Genomic DNA, 20271 nt, shown 5'->3' with positions numbered 1-20271 from the left:
GAGGGAGGGGCTAATAATCGGCTCAGTCATTTTTAATGATCGTTGAAAGCCCAGATCGTAATCGTGATTAAAATTCGATTAATTGAGCAGCCCTAATTTTACATATATTGCATACGGGCATTGTATGATGTGAGTTCTTGTTATAGCTCCCTTTGTACAAATTTCGTTAGGCAGAAGCAACAGAACGAGAAGAGGAGTAGCATTACATCGCTTCAAAATTCTTGTACTTCCTCGTGGCTTGAACGGGCTCAAACTTTTACCTCTCACACAGTTTTCACTGGATTGATTGTCATAATATCAGTAGGCAGTTCCCTAGAGAGTGAATGCTAAGGCCTTTAAAAAGCTCCGGGCTTTTTAGTTAACTCTATAAAGGGGGTCAGAGGGGTTACCACCAAATCACGATCTAAATATTTAAAGACCTCTGAACGAGTAGGGGTCAGACCACTCTACCAAATGCTCAATAAACCGAGTGTTGCTATAATCTGCCATGTTTAACTCTTCAGTTTTCCTTGACCTAGATTGCTCACTCACACCCTCCAGATGGCCCAAAGTCCTTATGACAGCATCTGTTAAGAGTGCTTGAACAAGAGATAACTTGTGTATGCTGAATCGATGATGCTTTCAGAGTTAGGTCTGTGATACAGAGCTGAAACGATCAGATTTGTGTGGGGGTTTTATGTTGTTGTTTGGGGTTTTTTTTTTTTTTTTCATTTTAGTAATTTTCTTAAGAGACATTGGCAAGTATTTAGTTGTTACAGCTCTGGTTTTTAAGCAAACAAAACACTAACTTGACATTTTCTAAACAAAGCACTTAACCAAACATGAGCAGTAGATTAATTAGAGACAGTAAATCATCCTTAGTTGAAGTCCTGTTGCAGTGTCTGCTGTAACAATACTACTTGCAAATGCTGTTACTGCCACACACACCCATCAATTATGCTCAATGTTCGGAGATTATATGAACAATGTGAAAAATATGTTTCTGTACGTGTTGCTTGCAGCCATTCATTTTGAGTGTCCTCAGGTCAGACCAGTTGGCATCGATTTTGTGTGAGCAATGGGGAGGGACACAGTGAAGGCTTTGGATGTCCTCCGCCAGAAATTTTGAACATCAGACTTTATTTCCTGAATTCTGGATTATTACATTCTGATTATGATACATAGGTCTTTCTTTATATAAAGCAAAACAAACAAAGTCAGGCATTAGGTAAGGAAAATGTAATGTTATAGCGCAAAGGATGTAGCAGGGACAAAAAATGCATTGTTCTAAATATGTTGCATTTACTAATGCAACATATTACATGTAATACTGCGTGTCACAGTAATAAAAAAATTTCCGGAGTAATTTATTGTAGCACTGTCACTTGTGTGTGTTGTCTTGTTTGTTCCTGTCTGGCCAGTCCTCATCTCCAGCTGATGCTGGTATCCCATCTTTCTCTGGGCATTGTTCCATGGAATTTAGGAAATGCCGGTCAGCCGGCTGCTAGAAATGTGACTGTTAGGAACACTGCCGGGCCTGTTTTCCATTCAGTCAGGCGCAAGTTTTAGCTTTCACACCCTAAGAAAAAACGCACGTGTGTCACCATCAGTTACAGGAACCACGGCCTCTCATTCTTATTTTGCTTGTATACACTAAACCTTAAATTCAAATTCTGTTGCTTCTGAATATGAAGCAATGCTGTAAAAACTGATGGCAGAAAGTCTGGTCACACTTTGCAGCTTGTTGTGTGAACCACATAATTTACACACACACACACACACACACACACACACACACACACACACACACATAAACACACTGCTTGTATAAATATGAATCTATTGATTTTTTTTTTTTTAAATAAAATTTTAATCAATTTCTTGTTTTCTCCAAAATCTAGGACATGATTATATACAGGAAAGCTTGACACAGTATGCAAAAGACAAAACAAATAAATAAACAAGCAAAAAGTTTCATAATTGTCAGTTTCATAATTTAAAAATTTTCTTTGACTGGGAACCTCTGCAACAGATATGGGAAGAACTTTCTGAAGAATATTTGATCTCTGTTGTAGAGTGAATGCCACTGGTGTGTTCAGCTATTATATCTGCCAAAGGTCGCTACTTTGATTAGTCAAAAGTTTAAAATACATTTTGGTCTATAAATTGATTCCTTGATTTATTTTTTTAACTCCAATTGCTTATTTGTACTATGCTTTCATTTCAGAGTGCAATGAGATTTTAAACTAGATGTTTTCACGTAAAAAATGGAAAAACTCGGGTGTTCTAAAACATTTTGACCAGAAGTGTATGTATGTGTTTTTCTTGCTTCAAATATAACCAGAGCCAAATGTAGAAAAGGCACTGGGAAATATTTACTCAATCCTAAATGATGTGGGGTGATTAGCTAAATCTGATGTGCACATAAGCATAGAGGTAGTGTGCTTAAACTGAAATCAGCTTAGTTTTATTCTTGAGATCATTCTCCTTCTGCTTGTCTAACAGCATAGGTAAACACAGAGGCTAACAGCTAGTCCTCTCCAGCATCAGTGCTCTAGTTCAACAACCAAATCTGCGTGAGATTAATATCCTTTTTTTATCCATGTTTCAATTGAAATATCATCATGCTACATTATGTCTTTGGACTATTTTTCTAAGGGCAATTGTCATCTTATAATGGGGTGACTGTGGCTCAAGGGGTTGGGAAGCGTATATGTAACCAGAAGGTCACCAGTTCGATCCCCAGGCTCTCTGTCCTGGTCGTTGTGTCCTTGGGCAAGACACGGGGTGGCTGTAGCTCAGGTGGCAGAGCAGATCAGCCCCTAATCAGAAGGTCGGTGGTTCGATCCCAGGCTGCCCCCTGGCTGCATGCCAAATATCCTTGGACAAGATACTAACCCCATGTTTGCCTACTGGTGGTGGTCAGGGGGCCCGGTGGCGCCAGTGTCCGGCAGCCTCGCCTCTGTCAGTGCGCCCCAGGGCAGCTGTGGCTACAATGTAGCTGCCATCACCAGTGTGTGAATGTGTGTGTGTGAATGGGTGAATGACTGAATGTAGTGCGAAGCGCTTTGGGGTCCTTAGGGACTAGAAAAGCGCTATACAAATGCAGGCCATTACTTTACCCTACCGCCTACTGGTGTTGGCCAGAGGGGCCGATGGCGCGATATGGCAGCCTCGCTTCTGTCAGTCTGCCCCAGGGCAGCTGTGGCTACAACCGTAGCTTGCCTCCACCAGTGTGTGAATGCGAGAGTGAATGAATAGTGGCTTTGGGTGCCTTGAAAAGCGCTATATAAATCCAATCCATTATCATTGTAAAGATTTTATGTATCTGTCTTCCGTAGTTCCTCCTACATGAGAAAACCAATCTTGATGTAACTTTGCAGAAGTAAAATTAAATATCTAAATTTCATATACAAATATTTAATAGGAATTCCACAATCGTATAGATTTGTACATCAGCTGAGTATAGAATGAAATGTCAGACTAGAATGGTGACCCCCGCAATATAAGCATACACATGTTTGCCGTTTCCTATCCCTGTGAGGACCATTCACTGGACAGTGAGGAAGAGTGGAACTGCGAAACAATTTTGAGGTACAGTTAGGAGGTCATGGGGCAGTTCAGCGTAAGCATCATGTGTTGTGTGTGGGTAAGCAATCATGTATGTATGGAAAGGACAAAATGCGTACATGTCTGTTGGGGAACATTGAAAGAACTACGAAGGGATGCATGAGGTGCCAGGATTCAATGGTATTCCAAAAGTCAGAAATCCGATGTCGACCTCACATTTACCAGCAACTGCTTCCTGAAGTTCCACACAGAAAAGTCATTAATGTCTCACACATACACCACACAACAATAAATTCAATAGAATTACAGTCTGTCCGCTGTCAGCCATTTATTTATTCTAAGTATGACACATTTGTCTACAAAGGTAACTAAAAATACTGTTTCCTCTCTGCACCCTTCTGTTCTTTTCTCAGAGGGATCCAGACTACTTGAAGCTATGGCTGGAGATTTTCATCAGCTCCTACGAGCGATGTCTCGATGTAGACTTTGAAAAGACACCTTCAAGGTAAACTGTGGCAAATTGCAATGCTGAGTGCCTGAAGCTTTCTTTCAGTATAACATATATAATGGTCATAAACCGGAATTAGCATTTACACTGAATAACCCATTCTTATTCTTTAACCAAACCACACTGGTTGGCAGGAGAAAACACTGACAATGACTTGTCTTCTTGATGAGGAATATTTTAATAGGATGGTAATTTACGCTCTTATTTCTAGCATGTGCACCATTATTAGCTAACAATGTTTTCATTTATCAGCAAATTATTTCAAAGTAGATTGCCAACACAATTTGTGTTGTTCCCTTTTGGTACGTGCACTACTAACGAAGCCTCAAGTTTGGTATTTTGGTTGCTGCTATGTTTTGGTTTGGGTTTTATTTAAATTGTATTCAAACGAGATGTTAATATGCTAATATACTTAATAATACACCAGTGCCATCTAATCAGTTGTAAGGAGCGGGTTCAGAGCTACCTCCTCTTGTATGTCATCGTGAGCTTTCCACAGTGCAGCCTGAAATAGCATGGCCACAACAGATGCTTTTGTGCAGAGTGGTTTAATTTTGTTGCAGGTGATGCTCTGCATCAAAAGCACCATGCCGACACAAATCAGTTAAGTGAGAGACACCCACTCATCATTGGAGAGCGTGTATCTAGGATTTTAGAGCAGCTTGGTTAACACTGTGGCTGTGCTGTTCTGCCACTTGTGATCGCATGAACCTCAGTTGAAGCCTTATGAAGTCAGTCACATTTTATGAGCAAGGCAGAGCCACAGGATTGGGTGGAGTAGGATGGCAGAATATGGGTGTTTCAGTCTAATTGGCTAAGGTTTTTATCTGCCAGCCTGTTATTTGCTTTTTTCGTCCTTTGAATGATGTCATGTTCTTCTTCCTCCTTGCATCTTTGTCCTCTCTTCCCTCCATTTGTCTTCTCCCCCATCCTCTTCATCTCATTCCCTTCCTCTGCAGCTGTCACATCTGCTTCCCTACCATGGGATTCTCTCTCACATATATGAACAGAGTGCAGCAGTCATGCAATTTTTTTCTCTAGTAATGAATGCCTGAATGCACCAGGCATGTGTACGACGCGGTGAGAGCAGATGGTGCTTTGATAATCTGCTGATCCTGGTACACAAACATGGAGTCGACATTCCTTTTCATCCAGCTATGTGCTTGCGATGCTTCTGTGTCTACAGACCAGAAGAGGTTCCCCCGGTGTTGACGCTCCTCCCAGACAACATCCTGCAGGTTTTGCGCCACCAGTTACTGCAGTGTGTCCAAAAAGCCTCTGACGGCCTGGAGCCCGAGCAGCAAAACCTAGCACTGCTGCTGCTCAAATTCCTCATCATCATCTGCAGGTCAGGATGTTAAACATACACATGCTGTAAAGTTGCTGAGATGAAATTTCACTCTAATGAAGTAGGTGTTCCAAAGTAAGTGATGGAGAAGTTAACAGTTGACTTGTCTTGTGTGTTTGTGTGTCCATGATTCGATGTTTACGAAAGGAACCTATCCAATGTGGAGGAGATTGGTACTTGCTCCTACATCAATCACATCATCACCATGACAACACTTTATATTCAGCAGGTCTGACTCCTCCCTTTTTCTTTTGCACATATTTCTGTGTCCTGTGGTCTTGAAGAATGTATTATTTTAGAGTGGAAAAATAAGCTCAATGTTTAGAAGTTCAAATCTAATATGCATGCTTTTTAATATTAATTTAGCAGAAGATGAACCCATCTCCAAAATGTCATAGACTTAAAGATGAAACCTTCCTTAACACAATTTAAGATTATTTCATTTATTTACCTTTAAACTGTTTTATACTGAAAAAGGAAAGGAAAGGAAGGACAATGCAAAAAATGTGAGCTCTGTTTTGTTTGACCAACGTTTGAGACATTGGTGAGCTGATGTGATGGTTTTAAAAGTCCAGAGAATGTCAGTTATAAACATACAGCATATGTAAAACTTGAATGTAGCCATTGTAATGTCACCCACTGATGCTGTTTGACAGACAATTCCATAAAAATTGCACCAATTCTATTTTTTTCAAATGGTGGACATTTTTTTATTTAATTTGCTTTATTTTTTTGTCTTTGCAGTCATTGTTCTAGTAGTTCTAGAGAAAGATACACTGCACAATCTTCTCCTTGTCTTATTATTTATTATATAGATAATGATTGTTAAGACAGCATGTCTGCTTGATCTCTGAAGTTGAACATTTTATCACATAGTTTCAATTAAGATTTAAAACATCAAGAAAATTACTTTCTAACTTGGAAAACTACTTGTAAAATTAATGGAAAACCTTTAAAGATGATTTAGCAAATTAGGGGATCGGTGCTCGGCTCTACTGTGCAGTGACAAGTTTGCAAATATGACCTTTATGGAAACGTTTCCCTGCATTCTCACTAGAGATGGCACGATACCACTTTTTCATGTCCGATACGATATCATAAATTTGGATATCTACCGATATGAATCCGATATAGTGTATTTTTTAATTAATAAAACTGTTTTTTTTATATCTTGCTGCATTGTGTATAAGTTCATAGCCAAGTTAAAAAAACAAAACAAAAAAAACCACTAAAGCTATTCTGTTATACCTATATTCAAAAAGTACACTGCACCCAAGATGTTTCATAGTTCAGCAACACTCATCAAGCTAATAACCTTACACCTGCACCATCCTCCCTATTCTGGTATTTTAAAGTGTACTTAGCAGAAGTATTAAACAACCTAACTAATAGGGTTGCCAACCCCCAGCAAAAAAAAGAAAAGAAAAAGGGAACCACCCCCCACCCTCCGCCTCGTGATGCTTAATCGACGTAATGAACTTTAATTTAACCCCCTAAGACCCGAACTCTTCCACGGCATGCATTTTTAATTTCTCTTTGATATTTGATCTGATTGGGACCTGATGAATGTAAAAACAAAGAATTAGAAAAAAATTTATTTATTTTTTACCTAATTTTTGTTTCTAAGAAAAATAAGAGCCACATATGAGGATATCCATTTAAAATTTTGATAGAACAGTAGCAGTATAATGTCCTCGTAAGTGGATATCAGGCTCTTGCAGAGCAAAATTGAGTATTTTGGTCTAAATACCCCAAAATGTGATGTCCACATATGTGGACGCCAGGGCCTAGGAGGTTAATGCACGTGTTTAAAAAAAAAAAAATGCACAGAAATCAATTAATTTTCTACAATAATTAAATAGATTCAACATCTTTCTTCAACAGAATTGCAGACTGCACGGATTGTATCTTCCCAAAAGTACTATAGCTTACTAGGGTATATTAGACTTAATAGTTACTATATACAATAATGGGCTTCTATACATTTTACATCAGATTAAAACTTTGGATTTAAGATTCAGATAATTATTTATTAAAAGCTGGACATTTTAAATGAGAATAAGAAAGAAAAGTATTTCTTTGTACCCCCCTTTTCCCTGTTAATGCCCTATCGGCCCACCTGGTAAAACTTTGCTGCACAGTTACCAGCCGTGCGTAGAAAAGGATCCTGGTGTAGAATAATAATATTAAATAAATTCTAACAACAGCTTATCAAGCTTAAACGTGCTACTGTTGTTTAGCCGCTGGTTTCCTCTTTCTGGTGCAAAGTGGGCGATAAATGAACAAGAGAGACGGGAGTCGCGACAGAAAAGCCGATCAGCTGATCATTAATCAGTTTCATGATTGAAGTAGTGACAGGAGAGGGAGGGATAGAGAAGAGGCAGTCGCTCCATATATCGGTTGTTAAGCTTAATGTGGGACAAACATTCGGAGATGAACTTACACACTTGCTTTACTCCTGTCTGGGATAACTTTCTCGGAGATGAAATGCCGGGTTGGTAGCGAGGCTACAAATGCTCAACCAGACCGCCGACAGGTCTCACACGCCACAGCCGCTCTATCACGTGACGTATACTGCTCCGATGTACTAAGGTTATGAGCTGAGTTACGCCATGTCGCAAGTTTTCTGAGGTGCTTTTGTGATATTTAATGGATCAGATTATTTCTCTCTGATATCCGATCCAGTGATTTAGGTCAGTAATAATAATAATAATGGATTGCTCGAGCTTTTCGAGACCCTCACATTCACACACTGGTGGAGGCAAGCTACAGTTGTAGCCACAGCTGCCCTGGGGCAGACTGACAGAAGCGAGGCTGCCATATCACACCTCTGGCCATCACCAGTAGGCGGCAGGTGAAGTGTCTTGCCGAAGGACACAACGACCAAGACAGACAGAGCTGGGGATCGAACTGGCAACTTTCCGTTTACAAGATGAGCTTCCCAACCCCCTGAACCACGGATACGTAATATCGGATCGATCCATCTCTAATTCTTACCCCCCCCAAAAAATCACCGTCAACATAGCCTGATGCATCTCACCAGCAAATCTTTTAGACTGATGGAAAAAAACTGCTTTGGTATGTTGGGGGTAGGGGAGGAGAGCTTTTATTTCAATGAAAAGAACAACTCTCAAATGCTTGAGCACAGAGGAGGATGGATTATGGTTTTGGTTTATATTGTAACTGGGGTAGGTGGAAAAGATTTCAGTATTGGATGAAAGAATGGATTCAGTTAAAGGTGACCAACTGCTGTAATATCCACCTCTGTACTTTCATTCTTCGACTAAAAAGAGCAGCTGTGCATGATTCACTGTTCAAAAAGAAGCCTGACCTTTTGGTCTTCCCATTTATGCAAACTGAACATCCTCAAAGACCTTTACCAAAAAACCCAAACAAAAAAACGCACAAACATTCTGCAAGAGTGGGTCACAATCCTCCAACCATGCAATGAGATTCTCCCCTTGTTACTTTAAAAAAGCATTTTTTCCTTCTTTTTACCTGTTTGAATTTGTAAAAGATGAAAAAAAATTCTTAAAACAGAAATAACTGAGTAGAAATAACTAATAGCTTTTACTTGGCTACCTACTCCCAGTAACAGAAATTTGGGTTAACTTTTACACACAGCTGACTGTATTGATTAAACAGAGAAAGTCTCACTGAGACTGAATAGTATGTGCAGTATGTAATGTGGCTGTTTCTATTACAGCTGAAGAGTAAGACCAAAGAGAAGGAGATGGCGGACCAGAGTCAGGCGGAGGAGTTTGTCCGTCATGCACTGGCATTCTGCGAGAGCCTCTACGATCCATACCACAACTGGAGGCATCGAACGTGCGGGTAACGACATCTAGCTTTACTGACAATCACACCTGAGGGGAACGCGGTCCGCTTCAGAGTAACAGACTGTTTTTATTTGGCTAAAAGGAGTTAAAATAATTCTTGACAGTGAAATTTAACACCCCGTGTTTAACAGCTATGTGCTAGCAAGCTGCTGCACTTTGGATTTTTGACTTGGTGGCAAATGCTCACTGCACATGTAGGTGTGCCTAGTCTCACAGTCTGTTTCCCCATTCTTGTGGCTGATAACACCTCATATCTTATTACTGGTAGTCATTTTTTTCCATTATCAGTCATCAGACTGTTGGTAAAACATCCTAACGCACATTGTTTGTCTTTTATTTAATTTTTTTCATCAGATTTGTGTTCTTTGCACAAGTGAACATTGCTAGAACCATAAATATAATTTATTTTCTGGGTTTGCAAAGCTAGGACTGGAAACTCTTTAAAGCTAAAGACTAAACTTTATGTTGGAATAAACGATTTTGCTTTACATAAAACTGCTTTAGATTATTTTTCTTATTTTCAAAAGTCAGACTGCAGTTTGATTTAGTTTTCACTCCTAGAACTGCAAAGGGGATGAGGGTTAGTTTGTCCCCCATCCTGCAACACCAACAGCAGAAATGGCAAAGAAGTCATTTCCTGAAGGCGTTATTTACAAAATATGCAATGATGGGATTTTTATTTTAAAATTTACCTTTTAATATCTGATAATACATACAAACCTACTGAAGGTGCTCTCTTGATAGCTTACGAAGAAGCTTACTCCTCATTGGTCTGTTTCCTCCTAGGTGTGTCATTCAGATAATAATTTATATTAAACTGTGGCTCTGTAGTTGGCATGGTAATGCAGCAAGGAAGGTTAACTTTGCCTTGATTAGGTAATCTGCTCAGTTCGGGTCCATCATCCCCCAACCAGCCATGACAGATGGCTGCCCTGCCGCTGAGTCTGGTTCTGCTGGAGGTTTCTTCTGTCAAAAGGGAGTTTTTTCTTCCCACTTTTGCCGAATGCTTGCTCAAAGCAGGTGGTTTGATTGTTGGGGTTTTCTTTGTGTTATAGTCGGGTCTTTACTAGGGCTGGATATCGTCACTGATTTCTAGAATCGATTCGATTCGATTTAAATCGGGGAATTTTGCCTCAGATAGTCAGAAATATTATAATTCTGATCACTTATCAGTCCATATCTATATTTTTATATCTATAAAAAGAAAGCTGACATTTGTGAGACTTTATCAAAGGTGTAAACATCACAGCAGATACCTTTGTGTCAAAGTAAATAAGGATAAAACACAGAAAAACATGAAGGCGGTTTTCCTGGTCTGGGTTTTTATAGCAGATGACCTTAAAAATGTTGTGCAGTAGATCAAAAACGAAGTGAAGCAGAGCAAAGTTACAGAGGTTTGATTAGAGACACAGCTAAGCATTTTGCAATTTTGCATAATTTTAAAAAGTTTAAATTTGTTCAGTATTGAACAGCAGAAATGAGGCTTTCTTTTCGGAAGTAACAAAAAAAAAACCAGCGGCCGATACCGTAGACTGGTGGGTAATAAGTAGGGGTGGGTTTTGATTATCGATTTAGAGAGAGAGAGAGCTCTACAGGAAGTGTGATTTTTATCGTGGTGGAAGCAAAACAGCAAAAGTCAGAGGAAATTCGTGATGATGTTTATGTGAAGCGAAATGTGAAGCGTAGTTTGGATCGTCTTTGGCTGCTGGTTCAGTCAATATTGTTTGGAGAGAGATAAAACCTGCAGCTTCAGAATCTAGCACAAAAAGTAAACACATAAGTAAACACGTAAACACAAAGCGCTGGCCGACACTTCAAAATCAGTGATCTGTCGGCTTTCAGCCCCGACAGCGTGTCCATGTCCACGTACGTGCCGTCGGGTGAGAAAGGCGACATCTCACTGATTCGGATGTGTTGGGTCCACGTTTTTGTGCAGAAGCCTTGTACCTGCTCTCATTTACTGTTTTGTGGTTGTAGAAATTCTGGTGTTTTGGGCAAAATAAATTTATATTTAAAAGTCGATTCAGGATTTTAATGAATCGATATCATGTTCAGAATCGATTTTAATCGATAATTAAAACCCACCCCTAGTCTTTACCCTACAATGTAAAGCACCCTGAAGAGACTGCTGTTGTGTTTTTTGGCACTATATAAATAAAATTGAGTTGTACTGAAAATGATCAGGAACTGTTCCTCAGTGTGCTGTTTTTGTTCCTTCCAGGGAGCAGCAGATGGGTACGGTAGAGAGGAGCAGGCAGAAGTACAAAGCAGCTCCCCTCACTGTTGAATTTGTTCCTTTCTTTTACCGTAAGTGTCTTGCTTTTCACTCGAGCCCTCACTCCCACTCCCTTCAATGTACCAGAGTGTTTTTTAGAGGTATATGAATCAAATGTGCAGAACTTTCAGCTGCTCTGAACTTTACAGTGTGCCACTGTGTGCACTTATTTTTAAATGTGTATATGGTCCTTCTTCAGAGTCCTCTTCAAGTAAGGATGTAGAAGCAGTTCTCAGTACATCCCACTACTGTTCTGATTACAGACCATAAGCTGTGCTCTCCTCTGTCCTCCCCTATCATCTCTTCTAAGAGCTCCCACGCCATCACTCCCTCCCACCGCCTCCCCCTCTTTCCTCTCTGGGTCCTGCTGAATCCGTTCTTTGTGCATTTTTTTCTGTTTACCATTCGTGGAGATGAGCAGATAGTGAATAGTATCTGTCAAGCCACTTCAGCGCTGCTGGGGGCCATTTTAAACAAATACTCCTTTCTGTCCTGTGTCAAATGTGTGGCTGCTGTGGTTTATCACAAAAGATAACACCCAAGGCTCAACCAGACTTCTTTTCCCGCTTGTGTGCTTTGGGTTGTGGGCAAGCAGCAAGTCTGTGAGAGTACTGTTCCTTTCATTAAACATGTTTGTATATTATGTCTAAATTTGTAGGATTGTAATTAGTGTTATTCAGGGAACTAAATTGAATTGTTTTGAAATGTATGGGATGAAGGAAGTAGACATCACGGAGCCCAAATGTCGGATTTCTTTTCCCCAGCTGGATGTGTTGACAGATGAGTTAATGGGTGACTGGGACCGCTGTAAAACTAAAATTACTACCATGTGTGTGTGTGTGTGTGTGTGTGTGTGTGTGTGTGTGTGTGTGTGTGTGTGTGTGTGTGTGTGTGTGATAGTTAAGGTCCTATCTTATTTGCTTTGCCGATTTCGTCGACCCTCCTTTCATAAAAAATATGAGAATTTGCTGTTTCTGCATCTGAATTCATGCAGTGTTTACTTAAGAGGTGGAAGTTGAGGAAAGCCACACTTGTGTATTTACATGTTTGCCCTCCTTACAGAGTGCTTCCAGGAGAGCGAGCATCTAAAGGAGAGTCTGAAATGTTGCCTGCTACACCTGTTTGGAGCAGTAGTTGCTGGAGATCAGGTAAGCTTCAGCTTAAATGAGCTGGGCTTGCTGGCCATAGATGTGGTGATAGAGTGCTTTGAGATGCCATTCATCATTATTATTAGTAGTAGTAGTACTAAGTAGAACTGCTTCTTGTTAACTGTCTCAGACTATGTTGTGGATATGAAGGAGTGACTTTTGGTTTATGGTTTCTTTTATTTCTCTGCTTTATCTGATTGGTTGATCACCAGCAAAGGAATACAGCATTGATGTTTAAATGAGCACTCTTCATCTTGAATGCAGTGCATGAGTTGCTATTGTATTCTTTATTTTTCAGTGGTATTGTTGTTTATCTTGCCGCTTTCCCACACTCTAGGACGGCGCTTTCAATTCTCATCTGATCTCAAGTGACTTGCTTTGACTAACTCACATTGTTTCCCTCCCTCCACCACTGCAACCCCGGCAGAGGAACGCTCTCCTTGCAATTTCTCCAGCCACCATGGAAGTGTTGATGCGGGTCCTGGCTGACTGCTCCATGGGTAGCTGCTCCTCAGAGGAAGGCGAGGACTGGGATAGTGAGGCCCCGGACCGTAAAGCACTGCTGACGTTGGGCTGCCTGCGGGAGGTGGTCCAGCGGCTCCTGGCCTCCAGCTCAGACCAGCGGCAGGTGGAAATTGCCTCAGTGCTGGAAAACTACTTTAAGCTGCTCAACTCGGACCCAGCAGCTGTCGTGGCTGCCCAGCAGCAGCAGCAGCAGCAAGCCAAGGGCCGAGTGCCAACACTGGGTCGACACTGGGAGAGCAGATTTGTGGCCCTGCAAGTAAACATGCTAGGTATGATCTTAATCCACAAAAGTGTGTCTTTCATCATTTTGAAGACATTTTAAATTAGTTACCAGCTGCTACATTTTGTTTAAAGATAATTTTCAAAGATGGAAGCCGAGCTAATCTAACAGTGTTTACATTCTGTTGTCATTCATCTCTCTACTCCTTTTTTATTTGTCTCACTGTGCTTCTCTTCGTCTTTGCCCCTCTGTGTTGATTTCTCCTGCCTTTCAGACACTATCAGGGACATGTTCCTGTGTTCAGACAGGCCAGTACTACAAGCCATCTTCCTCAACAGTAACTGTTTTGAGCATCTCACACGACTGCTCCAGAACAGCAAGGTAAAAGCACAGCTCTTTTTTTTTTTTCTGTTTCTTTTTTTTTTTTTGTCTATTTATAACCCGTAGATTCAGCTGGCATCGAGAACTGTGCAGGATCTTTGTTGTTCTTGTTAGTATCTTGTATCTGATACCCCAGCCTCCTAAGGCTGTTTGTGTTTACACACTGATAAGGAGGCCGCACTGTGATGCAATGCTTGTATTGTATCTTGTCGTTTTTCATTGTATTTGTTATTAAAAAAAGAGAGAGAGAGAGAGCAGGAAGCCAAACACATGGAGCTGTGAGAAGTGGGGTGATATTCAGAGAAAAACGATCATTTGCAAATTTGCAAGTCAAAAAAATACTAAGACTTTTTTTTTATGTTAAGGAATTAAATCTTCAGCTTCTAAGACTGAATCTACCTCATCATACCCCAGATACTGTTGCTAAACAGGGACGTGCAAGCTCATGTATAATCATGCACACCTTGCATGAATATGCATGAGGCCTCGGATGGAGCCTTTTTATGCGGAGTTTGCATGTTCTCTCCAGGTCCTCCGCCTTCCTCCCACAGTCCATAGATGTGCATGGGATTAGATTAATAATGTTAACCCCCGAAGCTGAATTCGATAAGCAGAAGAAGATGGATGAATATTTAAACACAGTATATATGATGTAAACAGCAATATGCTTGCATTTGCTGTAGTACGTGATGCAGAGCAGCTATCATCCCCACCAAATAAGAATGTTGTTGCCCTCTAAATGGGCTCATCACACAGCCGTGTCTCTTTAAAGTCTGGAGGTTTCTGATAATTTGGGGTTTCCAGGCTGGAGTTGGGTGTTTCCTTATTGCTAAATTTGTTCCAAAGTTACTTGATTAGGTTCTACAATTCAAGTACATGACGAGCATCAGCAAACTGTCCTGCATCTCAGATATTATTCAGGATTTTACTTGTAAATATGTGACTTTTTCCTCTGAATACTACACCCATACCTGGGCCCACAGTTGCACTAGATGGTATCATATGGAATCACATTAATGTGTAATTATTTTTCAGATTATTGATTCACTTGAGTAGCATATGAGTTGATGGAAAAAATTGTATTTTTTTTTTTTAATATGGAGTTGAAGTTCACATCTTAGAAATCGGTTTTATTATTACATCTCTGGTCAGTCTGCTGCAGGTGACACATTTGAAGTTGAATACAGTTTTGTCCAGGTCTCGTCAATCCTGTTTGTCATGTTTAGTATTTCACTTTCAGTGTGAGAAAGAGCATTTTGCCCTCCTTGCATGTTTACCTCTGCACAGCGCAGCTGGATCACCAAACAACGCGTCCACACGGTGGCATTGCTATTAACCTAGCACCCTCTCCTCCACTTATAACATCTTTCCTCCTCCCCTGCACTGTCCTCTGTCTCTCCCTTGTCTCTTTCTATCAGCCTCCCCACATGCTATGTTGACATGTTGCCTGTTGTGTCTATCAGCTGGTTAATGCTAGGTGCACGGCGGCAGACAAGGACCAGAAAGATATAACCAACAACAGGTTACTGACAGGCGAGAGGGACACTCAGGTACCGCCGAGAAAAGCCCCACATTATCTCACCCCCTCCACATTATTCATCTGCCCTGCCCTTATTCTCATCTGCTACTGCTGCCAAATCCCTCCACTTTCATCTCACCAGAATCATGAGGCCGCTCCACAGCAAGACCCTCATATTGCCTTACCTTTCTTTATTATTATTATTATTATTATTATTATTATTATTATTACTATTATTATTATTATTATTACTATTATTACGATTTTACTTAGATTGTGAATTAATAGCACAATAGAGAACACGCTGATGTTTTCCTACTGCTGGTCCCAAGCCTGAATAAAAGGGGAGGGTTGTGTCAGGAATGACATCTGCCATAAAGTCTTTGCCAAATCAAACATGCAGATCATCAGGAATGAAATTTCCATACCAGACTGGTCATGGTTTGGTTGCCAATAAAGTGCCATTGGAAACTTTGCTATTGTTGGCTGAAGCCAACATGACAGAGGAAAGAGGACAAGGAGACTTCGTGGTGCAAAGTTTAAGAAAGGTAGATGTTAGCACAGAAAAAGTGGGAAAGTAAGGGAGATGAAGTAAGTAGTACTGAGGCGGGACACTTAGGAAGGAGAAAAAGACTTGTATCAATTGGCTGGGCAGAGAGATTGAACTAGAAAGGATGTGCAGCAGGTTAGGGTGATTTAAGATAGAGATGGAGAGTATGTTGAGAAGATGGAAGGAGTACTTTAACAGGCAGATGAATAAAGAAAATGAGAATGAGGAGGACTGATGGAGGTAAGTTAGTGAATCAAAAGGTACAGAGGATTGGTAAAGAGGAAGTGAGGACAGCTGTGACAAGGATGAAGCTGGTCCAGATGACATACCTGTGGAGGTATAGAGCAGTGGTCCCCAACCTTTTTTGCGCCACGGACCGGTTTATGCCCGACAATATTTTCATGGACTGGCCTTTAAGGTGTCGCGGATAAATGCAACAAAATAAAACTAGTACTGGTACCGAAAAAAAGAAAATTTATTCATAACACATGTGAAAAGACCAAGGAAAACAGAGTAAACGATAAAAACAATAACAAAATAACGCTGAAAACCGATAAAAACCCTGAAAACTATACACTTCACACAGCCTCAACTCTCATGGCCCGGTACCAAACGACTCACGGACCGGTACCGGTCCGAGGCCCGGGGGTTGGGGACCGCTGGTATAGAGATGTCCAGGAGATTTTTTTTTAACACTTTCAGTCAGACAAGATTTGAGGAATGGAGAAAACGTGTACCAGCAGCAGTTTTTAAGAACAAGGGTGATGACGGGTGATGTAGTAACCACAGAGGGATAAAGCTGATAAGTCAAACAATGGGAAACAGTTGTTGAAATTAGGTTAAGAGCAGAAGTGACGATCAGCAAGCAGCAGTGTGGCTTCATGCCGAGAGAGCACTACATATACAATGTTTTAGAGGGTTGATACAGGAAGTCAAAAAAGAGGTCCACTGTGTATTTGTGGATCTAGAGAAAAGATATTATTTGGTGCCAGAGTATGATAAGAGGATGCTGGGGACAGTGTGAGATGGAGGTAGATGATTCACTGTGGCGAACCCTAAAGGGAGCAACCAAAAGATGATTAACAGAGAATCCTCTTGCTGTCAGGGTGCTGATCATTCTTTGTGACTGCAAATGCAGCTAATGTATAATCAGGCGATAGCTCATAGATTCAGAAAATGTTTTCCTACCTTTGCTCTGCACAGGGACTGTTCACCAGCAAACCAGATCCTGCTCAGATGTGATTGGTCAATAGAACTAAAACCACAAGCAGACTACAAACCCAAACCAAAATGCTTCTGGTACCTAAAATCTTTTCTCTTGCCTACAGAATCTTTTTACACAGATATAAAGGTACATTCCCATTAATCATTCCCATAATTAATTTGAAAGGTTCATAAATGTTAGGCTCGATCAGGATCCGTAATTTGTGCCGATAATGCACCAAAAAGATGTCTCGCCAAACAATAAAGAAAAACAGCTTCCAGCATGAACAGAAAGTAACATGTAGCAGCAGGTAAGTTAACCTATCTCACCTACAGAGATGAAAGATTTGGTCTACTTTAGTGAGTCAACAAATACCAGCTGAACAGTGAAAAGTAAAACTTTACTAAGTTCACTAAGTTTTAATATTTCCTGGTCCTTCTTTTACTTCAGCTGTCAGTCAGCGCTCTTCACACAGAATGGAAAGGGGAAAAAAGCAGACGTTCACTCAATTTAGAGCACAAATATAAATGCGATGAAGTGGGGAGACAAAAACTGATGTTTTAAAACTTCAACTGAGCTAAGGTGATAAACAACCACTCAACAATGTGATTTTTGTGGCCTTGCTGTGGAGTGACTTCAATGCCTCGTGTGTTAAAGCAATTTCCTCCCTCCCCTGAGCACCTCTTCACTCCTATACCCACCTTCTCATGCATTGTCCTGGTTTTCTTTGGTATACTAAGGGCTCCACTGGAATGCTATCACAATGGCCTGGTGTGTGTTCTCACAGAGTTCAGTGGTTTGAGGTAATCTGGACTCTGTGACGATGATCTAAGTGTTTTGTTTTTGCCACAGTCCCTCTCCAGCTGCTCCGAGACTCTGCAGGGCATTCTCATGTCAATCAAATAATGGGTTTAGTGACCCAGAATGTGTCGGGCATGAGCAGGACAAAGCTGGATGGAGATGGATCTGTGTTAAATGTGTCATGGTTTGGCTTGTGTTTTATGGGTTGCATGCTTTGTTTTAAATGTGTGTGCCACTGTGGAAAGAAAAACAGTGAGGTACTTCTTTGTGGTTGACTGTCTGTGTGGAAGTGGGTGTTTCTTTTTGTTTTAAACTAAACCTTGATGTCCCGATGCTATTAAAAGGATTGCTTTTTACCTGGAGCAGAAGAACAAGTCTTACCTTCACTATAACATCTGCAGTACAAGCCTTGATGCCAGCTCCTACTGCAGGGTTCTAACCATCATCAGTGATTTTTACTCACTTTTTACACAAACAAAATGAATCAGACTCCAAGGCATCAACTAAAGTTTACTTCTTATCTTTTTTTATAGTGATGCATGTTGTTTTTAGGCCCTGAAAGAAGTTGGTCTTCAGTGTTGCAATAATCTGTCAGTACCAACTTTTCCTACTAAAAGAACAACTTTTTAGCAACGGGGACAGACTAGTTTTTTTTCTTTCAGGTGTTTCAAGGGCGGTTGGACTCCCTTGCCGTAGCAACCATCAAAGCCCTAACAACAGTGATGCACAAATCGCCAGCTGCAAAGGTAAAACTATTGGTAGTCTGTTACTTTTAATTTTGCAATTTTAGATTTTTAGAGATTGCTAGCGACTGTGGGCTAAAAGAGCTTAAATAGCACACCTTGTATATGAGAGCCTGCTAAACAACCATTTGGCTATCAGTGGAGTCAGCAGGGTTTGACTTGGTGGCCTCCTAATATATCCTGGGAAGACTGAGTGACTGGAGACACTTATATCTTTGTCGGTGTGCTGTTCTATGCCACACAGATGATAGAACAATTGATATTGTTTCATTAAAGAGACTTTCATTTAATGCTAAGTGAATAAAACTTGTAACGTCCTGAAACGTTTCTGAAACATTACAAAGACGTTTAGTTGGAGTCAAATTGTTACAAAATTCCTTGTGGCTCTCTTGATTTGTACAGGAGGTTTTTAAGGAGAGGATCGGGTACAATCACTTGTACGAAGTACTTATCTCCCTCGGGCAGCCATCTCGACACCTCCTCAAAGAGCTGATGAATATGGTGAGACAAACACTGAAGACTTTTATTGTCTGACTTTCAAATTTCTATAATTGTCTGAATAATCCAAAGTGTTTAATGGCTGTATTTCCTAAATTGTTAATGGTTGGTGACTAGAGTTGTGTGTGTGTGTGTGTGTGTGTGTGTGTGTGTGTGTGTGTGTGTGTGTGTGTGTGTGTGTGTCCAGGCAGTGGAGGGTGAGCACACCTCAGTGGGCCTCCTGGGGATCAGTAATGTGGAGCCTTTGCTGCTGCTGGTCCAGTGGCTCCCAGAGCTGGACTCCTCAGAACTGCAGCTCTTCACAGCCGATTGGCTCCGCCGCCTTAGTTGCCTCAACCGCCAGACCCGTGCTACCTGTGTCAACGCCGCCATGGTCATGCGCGCACTAGCTGCCTTGGAGCGCCACGAGCGACTACACAGAGCTTGTGCTGAAAGCCTTTTGGGGCTAGTAGGCTCACTTGGGTGCCAGTCTTTGAGTGCCAGGGAACTGTTGGAGTTCTTGCGTCTCCTTCGGCTTCCAGAGTCCAGCCAAGCACATCCATACGTAGGTCCTGCTCTGAAAGCCCTCCTCGTCATGGTGCGCAAGCAAGGCTTGGAAAGTGCCATGCAGTACTTTGACTTGTCGCCCAGCATGGCTGGCATCGTAGTTCCAACAGTGCACCGCTGGCCAGGGTCTGCCTTTAGCTTCCTCGCCTGGTTGTCACTGGACCAGGACCAGCTGGGTCCATCCAGCAAAGACAAGAGAAAACAGCTGTACAGGTCAGAAGAAAAGACATAAATATAGGCAGGAATAACTGGGAACACATTTCATATTTAAATCAGTGTTGAAGGATGTTTATCATCTTAAATTTTACATATAATGTTAACCTTTGTAAATCAAAGGCTTTTGACAATGGTAGGCAGTAATCTGGTAAAAACCCATCTGTAATCTGTAATTCTATAATTAGCACTCAATCTTTCAAAGCATATTGGATTATTCTGCATTAAATAGTTAAAATAAACAAAGCTGCATTGAGAAGGGAAACGCTGTTTTTACCAGGAAAAAAGGGAATCCAGTCCCTTCGTACCTGAAGTAGTAACCTCAGTGTAACCAGTGTAACCTATAACAACAATTTCAGTAAAAAGCTATGCATGTTAAACACTCAACATATTTCAAATGGTTT

The 20271-nt window shown here is 40.9% G+C and overlaps 1 protein-coding gene across 4 annotated transcripts in view; it reads left to right on the top strand.

Moving 5' to 3' along the window:
* nbeal1 (neurobeachin-like 1) overlaps positions 1 to 20271 on the top strand; it is a 58687-nt gene that overhangs the window by 11777 nt on the left and 26639 nt on the right. For 2 of the 4 annotated variants that reach the window (XM_013912613.1, XM_013912612.1), the window contains exons 3-14: positions 3963 to 4054; positions 5244 to 5405; positions 5553 to 5634; positions 9112 to 9239; positions 11466 to 11551; positions 12582 to 12667; positions 13095 to 13461; positions 13687 to 13793; positions 15257 to 15343; positions 18530 to 18613; positions 19013 to 19111; positions 19296 to 19867. In XM_013912613.1, coding sequence (XP_013768067.1) covers positions 3963 to 4054; positions 5244 to 5405; positions 5553 to 5634; positions 9112 to 9239; positions 11466 to 11551; positions 12582 to 12667; positions 13095 to 13461; positions 13687 to 13793; positions 15257 to 15343; positions 18530 to 18613; positions 19013 to 19111; positions 19296 to 19867 — 1952 coding nt within the window. The remainder of the gene's footprint in view (positions 1 to 3962; positions 4055 to 5243; positions 5406 to 5552; positions 5635 to 9111; positions 9240 to 11465; positions 11552 to 12581; positions 12668 to 13094; positions 13462 to 13686; positions 13794 to 15256; positions 15344 to 18529; positions 18614 to 19012; positions 19112 to 19295; positions 19868 to 20271) is intronic. The other 2 variants (XM_013912615.1, XM_013912614.1) reach the window with 1 other exon arrangement.

This window comes from Pundamilia nyererei, unplaced genomic scaffold, assembly GCF_000239375.1.
Source record: "Pundamilia nyererei isolate P.nyererei 1_Seehausen unplaced genomic scaffold, PunNye1.0 scaffold00094, whole genome shotgun sequence".
Classification (NCBI taxonomy): domain Eukaryota; kingdom Metazoa; phylum Chordata; class Actinopteri; order Cichliformes; family Cichlidae; genus Pundamilia; species Pundamilia nyererei.
The sequence above is the reverse complement of the archived record's forward strand: the minus strand, read 5'-3'. Positions and strand labels throughout refer to the sequence as shown.